Below are 12097 nucleotides of genomic sequence, written 5' to 3'. Positions count from 1 at the left end.
CAGTACCTAGACATATTTGTAAACACAACTATGTATTATCTGTGGCAAAAGGTGATAAAGCTCACCTTAGACGGCCCAGTATCGACCCCGGCTAGATACAAGTATGTAAATCATAGGGACTTCAACTAGTAACAATAACGCTTGTAGGAAGTAAGTTAACTCACGAGGCTGTCGCAGCCGCTAGAAATAGACCCAAAATAATTTGTGACAACACCACTGAAGCATTGGCGTCAGCCCGTGGGCCCTGAACCATGTATTATTGTAGCAAAAGGTGATTCGCTCGGCCCCAGCGCCTCCGCCAACCCGTCCCTAGGCCAACACGGAGGAGGTAAATCACGGGGGCTACTAGCCCGGACAATGACTAGTGCATAGGGGAGGGCAGGAACCCGACTACTAGTCGGGATTTGACCCCCAGACCTCATTGTAGCAACACCCCATGCACTAGCCACTAGTCCATCCCGAGGGGACCCTGAACCATGTATTATGATTATGCATAAAGAGACTTAATTACAAATCACAAAAACTTTAAGAAATGAAACTAAAAAAAATTAATGCTTCAAGCATTAGTACACTATAGATAGTCAGACAACGACTAATGAAATTGGAATTTGTGGTGTGATCTAGGGCAAATTAACATAAAGGATAGCAAAGATGACAGAAGATGAGAAGGTTGGTGGTATTATTTAGTTCAATGATAGCAAAGACATTGCTCCCACCCTAAGAGACATTTTTGAAAATCAGGGACATTGAAAAGGGCAAAGTGAAAAAGTGATCTTGAGCTTAAATAGCTTAACTTCAATATCTTTTATTTTACTTCCAATGTTTTATTTACCTCTCGCATTTTATTTTTTTGAGCAAGCATTGTCTATTCTGCCCACTTCACCCTGAAGGAGAAGTTTATTTTACATTTCTCTTCTTCATCTTGGTAAGAACTCAGGACCTTTCTATTTGGGTCTACCTTATACGACCCTTAGGCTTAAGTTGCCCTTCTCAGTATTTAACTTCATTTGAGGTTCTAATTTAGCTCGAATTGTTTTGCAGTTCGTTCAATTAATTTGAATTGTTTGCTTTTCCTTCCATTAATCGTTCTCAAACATACTGCAAAGATGGATAAGGCCTCTACCCTTGCCAATGTTGTCCAATCAACAAACTGCAAATCATGGGAGAAACCCTCAAATTGGAGAAGAGAAAGCTTGATTCTTAGATCATTGAGTTGTAGAGGGTCAAGCTTTTAAGAGGGAGTTGAGAGCGACAAGAAATTTTCAGCCACAAGCGACAATGAGGTGGAAGATATTGGTGACGATATTGGATGTGGTGCTTGCCAAATTTTATATGTGGGGGTCAGGAGATTTTTGAGAAGCTGCAGAAGAAGATGGATTTGGCCTTCAATAGCAAGGGTAAGTTGGCCCTTTTACTAAGAACCTTTTTATTCAAGTCCGCCTTGGTCCTTTGGCTCACTCTTTTTTTAGTTCATCTAAGGTGCAATAGTTGAGCTTCTAATTTACCTCCAAGGCTCAAACAATTTTGTATCTCTTTCAATTTGTTCCAAATCTTTTCCTTCCATTAATCCGTCATAAACATGCTTTGGTTACACATAGATGCAACTTTAAACGCATGTACTTTACTGAAAGTGCTCACAGGATCATACTTAAGTCTAGGAATCTTCTTAACCCAATTTGTTTCAAAGTCAACTAGTCTTTCTTCAAAGCATCAAGCAATATTCAACAAAAGTAAATGAGCTTATTGGCCATTGTTTTAAGGGGCAAGAAATGAACTTAAAATTATATTAAACCAGAGTACGGAGTAAAATGAGACTGTTTCTGTTTAAAAGAAATTCAAGCATAAAAAATCACGTCTTCCCAAACTCACATGACTGGCAAGCGCCTTCATAGAAAGTTTCCCTTTTATCCTTAAAATGAACCACTCAATAAAATTGTTAACCTTCAAATTCAATTGCAGTTTGTTTCACATAGCTTTATCTCTGACAGCAAGAGCAAGGTGTTTTTGCAGTTCGGCAATACCATTAACTTTGAATCAGAACATTAATTAGAAGATACTGAATATCTATCTAGTCATGACACAATATCAAATGAAATTTGATGGATGACATTTTTTTTTTTTTTTTTTGACAATTCTAGTCATTTAGATTTTAATCGATGATGATAAACTTAATGAAAGAGTTTGGACTCGCGTTAAGAACCATTTTCCCCCTTTATTAACAAAATGCAGTAGAGAAACAAAAGAAAACCACAGTGCTAGTTTTATTTGCAGTAAGTTAGACTAAATATCTGACACATATATAGATCATATCACTCTAGGAAATTATTACATATTGTATAATATTACATACAATAAGTTTCTTCATTCAGTTTCTGATAATGAAACTTGTTGCCTACTTGTGGGTAGACCCGATTACCGGCAGGATCCAAACCGGGTTATACCCGTAATTGGATCAATAGGCCGGCTAGCCGTTACCCGTTGACCTGTTATATATTTTGAATGTTGGAAAAATCGTGAAAGCAAGGAAGGAGAACTGTTCCTTGGTGGCCTCGGCTTTCTCCGGCGGCGCTCCAGCGACTGTTGCTGAGATGCAAGGACAACAAGGAAAGGAAAAGGTGACCGTGGTTGGCTTCAAAAACAAAAGGGAAATGGGAGAAGAAGAGAGGCTGCCATTGAGAAAAAAAAGGAGAAGAAGAGATGGGGGAAGAAGAAAGAGAGAAGAGCGTGGGAGGGAAAAGAGATAAGAGAAAAGAAAATTTTATTTTAAAAAAATTATATTTTATTTTAAATGAATAGATTTTAAAACTGGATTATTAGAGTATTTAAAACTTTTCCATGGTCCTTCGTTATCATATCGGCGCCACGTCAGTATTTTAATATATTAACTTTTTTATTTTTAAAATTAAAAACATTTAATAAAATTTTAAAAAAACAACAAAGAAGTGGCTCCATGAACACAGAGCCACTTCCTCATAATTAACGAAGGAGCTCCCTCGGTGATGTCATAATGGGAGCTCTATGTGGATGCTATTATCTTAGTTCATTTAAATTCAAAATGATCCTAATTTAAATTTATGTGATCCTTACTTTTGAAACTATTTAATGTATTTAATTTAAACTCAATCCTAACTTTAATTCAACACATTCCTTATGTCTTATTTAATTGTTCTATTTTTATCTATTCAAAATTTTACTAAAAATTTAAATTAAAATTTTAAATATTTTTTAAAATAAAATATAAATAGCAATCTTGAATTGTGATGAATCATAAATCTAATTGTGAACCATAATCGTCTTAGACGGTTAAGATTAAAAGTTGATCTATCAAAACCATTGAACGGTTTAATTCTGAATTATAGTTGGATCTAGTTGTGGGACTTGCCCCACTTGAACATAATATGATTCCAAAGCAGTATTCATAGTGAGAAGAAAATTAGGGTACCAAATAGGTTGGTGTATTTTATCATGATTGATATTTTGTTGGCCAAATTTTTCTTTTACGTACCAAATAACTCGGTTCCAAAGCCCTATCCATAGATGGATTATTTGACGTGTTTTAACCACTAGTCGTTTGTTGCAAACTAGATAAATCATTCTAAGGTAGATCTATTCAACTGAGAAAGGTATATGTTAATTGTTTATGTTGAAAGGAGGTGTGGTCGTATCGTTGCCTCTCATTGCCTCTCTTTCACTCTCTATTCCTATACTCCATACACCTCTTACACTACAAAATTAAAGGGGGCCCCTAATTAGGAGTGTTAATTTGGATGAATAGGATGAATTTATATTAAGTTAAAATAAAGTAAAGGTATTATAAAAATTTCTAATCCGCATCTGATCTTAAATTTTAAACCAACCTAAAAACTATAAACTAGAACCCGGATTTGAATAACTCGATCTAATTTTTTACTATACAATATTATTCTTTTATTATTTAATAAAATAATTAAATAAAAAATTAAAACACAACATAATAATAATTTAATTTAAACACATAATAACAAATCTCATCTAAATTATATGATAATTATATTTGATGAGTTTAGGTATTTAAATTTAAGAGTTTATTTATCTAAATTATACCCTAAAACCTTAATTCAAGTTCATTCGGTCAACATAAGTTAAACTTGAAAATTTAGGAAATCACACTAGGTCAGTTGATATGCAAAGATTTTTTAGCTTATCCTATACAACAGTTAGGATAAAATACTTGGATAAGTGCGGATGCTCTTATATACCATATATAACACATAACATCCCAGTGGAACGGAAGAAGCTAGGTAGAGCCATCCCTCCACCTTCCCGCCCTTCTCCTCCTCTAGATCTGCTCCCCATCGCTGGACGTTGACGGACGGCTCCAGCCTTGAAGGAGTCAAATTCTTTGGCGTTGCGGGGGCGAAAGGGAAGAGAAGGCGTGGCTTCGTGCCCTTCTCTTGCTTGCTCGAATGGGAATGCGGCGATTAGCTGGTCAAGAATCACACTACTCTTAACACAAAAACCAAACAGATCAAGAATCACATATTTTAGTGCTACAATGAAGTTCCTTTTCACATAGAATTATCCAAAGGACTTGTGAAAAATGGGGAGAACCATTCTAAGAAGTTCCTTTTCACACTACAATGAAGTTCCTTTGAACCAGTTGCTAAGATGACCATGGTGAGAACCATTCTTGTTATTGCATCCTCTAAATCTTGGCTATTACATAAGATGGATGTAAAATGCCTTCTTGAAGGGAGATCTTAAGGAAGATATTTACATGAAACTTCCACCTGGTATGTCAATGACAGCTTCTCATGAAGTTTGCAAGCTAAGACACTCTTTATATGAGTTGAAGCATGCACCTAGAGCTTGGATTGAGAAGTTTTGCAGCATTCTTCTCACCTTCTCTTTCACACAATGATATTATCATCACTAGTAATGACAATCGGATGATCACTAAGCTTCAAAGTATGTTGCATAGTACATTTTAAAATGAAAGATCTTGGGCATCATATGTATTTTTTCACTCTCGAGATCATAGTTTGTTCTTGAATCAACATAAATATATTTAAGATCTCATTGAGTTAGCTAGTTTAACGGATGCTACTGTTGTTGATACGCCAGTGGAGGTGAATGTAAATATTGAAAAGATGAAGGTGAGCTTTTCTTGATTCCTTTTCTAACAATTACAAGGCCCAATGACTCATATGTTGTACATATAGTTAAAAAATTTATGCAATCACCTCGACATCTTCATCTTACTGTAGTTTGTTGCATTATTTGATACTTAATTGGGTACTCTACGCATGGCTTGTTTTTTTCTACAAAATATGCTCTTCATTTGACTGCGTATAGTGATGCAGATTATGTTGGTTGCTCGGATACTAGAAAGTCTACAACAAGTTGTTGCATTTTTCTTTGGAGATGCGTTGATTTCTTGGAAGTGTATGAAGTAGGATTGTGGCTCTAAATCTTCCCCGGAGGCCAAGTATAAAGTCATGTCTGCAGTTTGTTCTGAAATTGTATAGTTACGTGGTCGTTTTTTGAACTTTGATTTCCTCTACCTAATCCAACTCCACTTATTGTGATAATACAAGTGTCATTCAAATAGTTGTAAATCAAGTATATCATAAACGCATAAAGCACATAGAGGTGGACTGCCATTACATTAGGGAGGCCTTTATTCGAGGTGTTATCACTCTTCCTCATTTTACTACTGATCGCCAAATAACTGATATCTTTATTAAAGCTTTGAAAAGGCAACAACAAAAGTTTCTCAATAGCAAATTGATGTTGATAGACTTACCTGCATCAATTTGATTGGGGATGTTAATATATTCTTGTTTCCTTTTGTTATAGCTTATATCCTTTGATTATATCTCTAAGATTTTCATTATTGTGATATATATCCCTTGTAATTATTGTTGCATTTATTCCTCCTATATTAGACCTTAGAATTAAAAGGGATTTGATAAGCTAAAATTATAGCTGTATCTCTTCTTATATTTTGTAAAAGGTGAAATCCATCACCTTGGCGGCCTCCCACAACTACCCCATACCATTGGGAGTGAGTAAATCAGGAAACCGAAGTTAGCCATCACATGAGAGGGTAATTCCTCGGGCTTTGCATGGATTCGACACTTGCTCAATTATGTAAATCTGTCATGTAATAATCAACTCGGCTATAACCTAGGGGCTGCAAATATAATATGCATAGACAGAATTACTAAAGAACTCGGCTATGACCTAGGTCACAAGTTAAGCATACCAATAATAACATGCATGAATATTCAATCTTCAATAAGAAGATCATGTGCAGAAGTTTGACAACTTGCCTCTTTATTCAGAGGAATGTACCCATTGAGCTTTGCATTACTAAATAACTCGGGATGGCTGACATCAATTTCTTGGTGGCCACAAACATAATATGCATAGATAGAATTCGAGTATAAATGATGCGAACCTCGACGAGCAATGCCGCGAGACCCAACAACAATAAGATTGGAACTCAGTTCCGGGATCGTCCAAAGGAGGTTTCGGAGGGATGGAATATTGACCCGTTGATTATAGAGAATCAAGAACCAATATAATGAGAACAATGGAGAATATCGACCCAATGATTATAACAAAACCAAGATATGATATTATTAAAGTGCTGAGAATTACAAGTGCTCACCCGTAATCCCTGCAGAGTTGCTGAAGAACAACAAGGAGGAAAACTCTCTCAAAATATAATGTTTGCTACTCTCTTTGATATCTACTCAAGACATTATATAGAACTGAAAATGGTAGTTTCCAAGGCATGGAAAGAGAAGATAATGAATGCAAGTAATGCAAGTGTTCATGCACACTCCCTTTCCAACAAATGGTAGTTTCCAATGCATGGAAAGAGAAGATGATGAATGCAAGTCTTTATGCACACTCCCTCTAGCTGTCCTCCAACTTGGGAATTCATCCAAAATGTAGGTGGCATTAAATGGCACACCAATTCCAACCAGAATGGTGAGTTTTCCCACCATTCTAGTATGGTATTTGGCTAGGAATATGTTGCATCATGATATTCCATTCTTTCGCAGCTAATTGGCCCATTTTAGGGTCGACTTGTATGAAGTGGATCATTCGGAATGACATCGACTGTAACTCCATAGCCTGCCCTTCCAAGATATGAGATGTCAATGCTTGTACAACATGTTCAACTTGCTTGACCTCTGTTTTCATTATCAGCTCAGCTGGCACGTGAAAGTCCTCTTCATGCTCCTCGTGGTTCGGGACGTATATCTCAACTTGCAGTCCTATCTCATTGGCTTGGACCTGATCCGGAGTTGTATCATCCCCTCCTTCCTTAAAAGGATCCGTCCTCAAATCTAAAACAATAAAAGGGGAAAGATCAGAAACATTAAAGGTTGAACTCACTTGGTACTCACCTGGAAGATCCAACTTGTATGCATTGTTGTTGATTTTCTCCAGTACTTGAAATGGTCCATCACCACGTGGGTTCAGCTTGGATTGCCTTCGTTTCATAAATTGCTCCTTTCGAAAATGAACCCAGACCCAGTCTCCAGGTTGAAAAGTAATCGGCTTTCGTCCCTTGTTGGCATAGGTTGCAATCTGCTTATTCCTCCTCAGCATGTGTTGCCTTGCCTTGTCATGGATCCTTTTCACCAAATCAGCCTTCGCTTGACCTTCAAGGCTAGCAATCTCATCCACAGGTAATGGAATTAAATCTAATGGAGTTAATGGATTAAAACCATAGACAATCTCAAAAGGTGAATACTTAGTAGAAGAATGCGTAACCCTATTGTATGCAAATTCAATAAATGGTATGCAATCTTCCCATGCTTTCAAATTCTTCCTAATGGCAGAACGCAACAAATTTCCCAAGGTTCGATTAACGACCTCGGTTTGCCCATCAGTCTGTGGGTGACAAGTGGTAGAGAATAACAACTTTGTCCCAAGTTTTCCCCACAAGACTCGCCAAAAATGGCTGAGGAACTTCACATCTCGATCACTAACAATTGTTCGAGGGACCCCATGCAAACGGACCACCTTCCTAAAGAATAAATTTGCCACATGTGTAGCATCATCAGTTTTATGGCAAGGGATACAGTGTGCCATCTTCGAAAATCGGTCCACAACCACAAAAATACTATCTCGGCCATTCCTAGTCCTAGGCAAACCTAACACAAAATCCATTGACACATCAATCCAAGGGTGGCTAGGCACAGGCAAGGGCATATAAAGTCCATGTGGTTGCACCTTAGACTTGGCTTTCTTACATGCAAGGCACATAATGCAAATCCTTTCAATTTCTCTTTTCATATGAGGCCAGAAGAAATGTTCTTTCAAAATGTCCAAGGTTTTCACAGCTCCAAAATGCCCCATTAATCCACCCCCATGTGACTCCCTAACAAGCAACTCACGCAAAGAACTTTGGGGAATGCAAAGTCTATTTTCTCGAAACAAGTAACCATCATGCATATAGAACTTATCAAATGCACCCTTTTCGCATGCTTTAAAGATATCAGCAAAGTTAGCATCATTCACATACAATTCCTTCATGTGCTCAAATCCAAGAAACTTTGATCCTAAGGTAGAGATAAGGGTGTACCTACGTGACAAAGCATCTGCTACCACATTCTCTTTTCCTTGCTTGTATTGGATCACATAAGGAAACATTTCAATGAATTCAATCCAACGAGCATGTCTACGATTCAATTTACCTTGGCTTTTCAAATGCTTCAGTGACTCATGGTCCGTGTGAATAATGAACTCCTTAGACCACAAGTAATGTTGTCATGTCTCCAAAGCTCGCACCAATGCATAGAGCTCCTTGTCATATGTTGAGTAGTTCAACGCTGCACCATTGAGCTTCTCACTGAAGTAGGCAATTGGCATCTTTTCTTGCATAAGAACATCACCTATACCAATACCAAAAGCATCACATTCGATTTCAAAAACCTTAGAAAAATCTGGTAGAAGTAGTAAAGGAGCAGTACTTAGCTTTTCTTTTAATGCGTTGAAGGCTTTCTCTTGTGCCTCTCCCCACTTAAATCCAATATTCTTCTTGATGATTTCCGTTAAAGGGGCAGCGATGGTGCTGAAATTTGGCACAAACCTCCTATAGAACCCGGCTAAACCATGAAAACTCCTTACTTCAGTGATGGTGCTAGGGGTAGGCCATTCCCTGATAGCTTTCACCTTCTCCTCATCAACTTCCATGTGATCTGGAACTAACAACAATTCCAAGGAAAACAACCCTATCTACGCAAAAGTTGCATTTCTTAAGGTTAGCAAATAATTTTTCACACCTCAAAGCTTCAAGCACACATTTCAAATTATCAATATGGTCATGCAAACTCTTGCTATAGATCAGAATGTCATCAAAATAAACAACAACAAATTTTCCAATAAATGCACGTAGCACATGGTTCATAAGACGCATAAATGTGCTAGGAGCATTCGTCAATCCAAATGGCATCACTTACCATTCATATAGCCCCTGTTTTGTCTTAAAAGCTTTTTTCCACTCATCTCCTTCCTTAATTCGAATTTGATGAAACCCACTCTTCAAATCAATCTTAGAAAATATAGTGGATCCATGTAATTCATCAAGCATGTCATTTAAGCGAGGAATAGGGTGACGATACTTTACCGTTATCTTGTTTATAGCTCGACAATCCACGCACATCCTCCAAGTCCCGTCTTTCTTTGGAACCAGCAGCACAGGCACAACACAGGGACTCATGCTTTCACGAACATGTCCTTTGGTCATAAGTTCTTCGACTTACCTCTGAAGCTCTTTGGTCTCTTCTGGACTACTTCGATAAGCTGGTCGGTTTGGAATGGAAGCTCCCGGAATGAGATCAATTTGATGCTCGATTCCTCTTTTGGGTGGTAACCCAGGTGGCGTATCCTCGGAAAAGACATCCTTAAAATACTGCAAAAGAGACATCACAACACTAGGCAAAGAAACATTATGGTCAGCCAAAGAAAGATAGGCGCCCTTGTATAGAAACAAGATCATCGGTCTATCGGAGTTCAAAGCACTTTTGATCTCTCTTTCTTTTGCATAGAAGCTCATTTTTCTTTCTTCTTTCTTTTTCAAGGTCGAACTCTCAATCTTTTCTTTTTTCCACTCTCTTTTTTCATTCTTAGTCCACCATCTTTTTTTTCATTTTCACTCTCATTTTCTTTTTCTATCTCAGCCACACCTTTTCCTCTTGCTGCAACGGACTTTTTTATCTGGAGTTGTTTCTCAAATACTTGACGAGGTGTCAAAGGTGCAAGTGTAATGTTCCTACCATCCTTGCTGAAGCTGTAGCGGTTCTTATACCCATCATGTGTGGTCCGTCTGTCAAATTGCCACGGTCTTCCAAGAAGCAAATGGCTAGCTTGCATGGGTACAACATCACACAGAACCTCATCCGTGTACCTTCCAATCGTAAATGAAATAAGGACCTACTTGGTTACCTTCATTTCTCCACTGTCATTGAGCCATTGGAGTTTATATGGCTTTGAATGCTTTAAGGTAGGTAGACCAAGCTTGTCCACCATTAACTTGCTTGCCACATTAACACAGCTGCCACCATCAATAATCAAACCGCATACCCGATCTTTCACATGGCAGCGGGTGTAGAAGATGTTCTCCCTTTGTAGCCCGTCATCATCTTCTTTGGCTTGCATATGGAGAGCTCTTAGCACAACAAGAGCTTGGCCATCAACATCAAGCTCAACATCACTAGTATCTTCAACTGATGGAGTGGACTCATTTCCTTCATCTTCCTCTTTAGTTTCGATCTCCCCATTATCCAATATGATCATTGATCGCTTGTTTGGGCATTGAGAAGCAATATGACCTGATCCTAAACAACAAAAACATTTGATGTCACGATTTTTTTGAGGTTAGGAAGATGAGTTACCCCTATCTTTGTTGCTAGGTTGTGTCTTGGCCACATTCGTCTCTCCCTTTGATTTTGAAACTGCTTTCTCAGTTGGTTTTGATGATCCCCACTTCTTCTTCCAAGGGGATGAACTCGCAACCTCATACTTGGAAGATGATCGCACTCCTTTCTTGAGTTGTCTTTCAACTTTCATTGTCATGTGTACCACATCGTCAAGCTCCACGTAGTGATGCAGCACAACAATATTGGCAATCTCACGGTTCAGGCCACAAATGAACCGAGCCATGGTCGCCTCTCGGTCCTCCTCAATGTTAGCCCGAATCAAGGCTATCTCCATCTCCTTGTGGTAGTCTTCCACAGTCAAGGACCCCTGCTTCAGACTTTGCAATTTCAAATGTAAGTCCCGATAATAGTGAGACGGAACAAACCTTCTTCTCATAACGGCTTTCATATCCTCCCAATTATCGATGGGAAGCTCATGGTTTCGACGTCTACTCAGGGTCAGCTGATCCCACCATATAATGGCATAGTCGGTAAAAGCCACCGCAGCAAGCTTTACTTTCTTCTCCTTCGAGGAATTGTGACAATCGAATACCAGCTCAATTTTCCTCTCCCATTCAATATAAACATCAGGGTCATTTTTACCTTGAAATGGAGGAATGGACAGCTTGATGGTGCCCATGTTACAATATGCGACTTCCCTTTCTCGGTGTTGCCTTTGAACATGCCTTGGCCTTTCGGGTCTGATAGCCCTAGCCCTCCTCCAAGTAGCATTAGAGACCACTTCATTGCTCACCCCATCATCATAGTCATCATCTGGGACATTTGGAGCAAAATGTGGTCGATCGCTGGTCGGGTCTCCGATGCCTAGATAATGGCTCTTGCTGAAGTTGTTCGAGCCGATCCTCATGCCTATCCAACCGATCTCGAATCTCATTGAACACGACATTCATGCGCTCAAATTGTTGCTGCATAGCCCGCATGATTGTAGTCTGATCAGCCCCTCCTCCATCACTTGGATCAACCCTGCCACCGTGCTCTCGAGACATAGTGAGATGCAACTGAAATATTATGAACAAAGGAGGATCCTCACTCACTCCCTCACGTATTTGCACTCAGTTGGATGTCACAAAAACACTCGTGTTTCGCTCAGAAAATTGAGTTCTCTCTCCTCACTTGTTTTCCTCCAAAAAGTTCTAGAGAAACTAAGCAAGTCA

General features: G+C 38.6%; 1 protein-coding gene across 1 annotated transcript; it reads right to left on the bottom strand.

Annotated features, from left to right (window-relative positions):
* Positions 1-8893: 8893 nt before the first annotated feature.
* Positions 8894-11829, bottom strand: LOC122022904. Its single transcript, XM_042581012.1, has 6 exons — positions 10899-11829; positions 10450-10841; positions 9768-9916; positions 9288-9294; positions 9095-9240; positions 8894-8897 (listed from the first exon to the last, which is right to left on the bottom strand). Exons 1-6 carry the CDS (start codon positions 11827-11829, stop codon positions 8894-8896), a joined length of 1629 nt encoding a protein of 542 aa, XP_042436946.1.
* Between the last annotated feature and the right edge of the window lie 268 nt (positions 11830-12097).

The sequence above is a fragment of the Zingiber officinale genome, chromosome 9B (genome assembly GCF_018446385.1).
Source record: "Zingiber officinale cultivar Zhangliang chromosome 9B, Zo_v1.1, whole genome shotgun sequence".
In the NCBI taxonomy this organism is placed as follows: domain Eukaryota; kingdom Viridiplantae; phylum Streptophyta; class Magnoliopsida; order Zingiberales; family Zingiberaceae; genus Zingiber; species Zingiber officinale.
The sequence above is the reverse complement of the archived record's forward strand: the minus strand, read 5'-3'. Positions and strand labels throughout refer to the sequence as shown.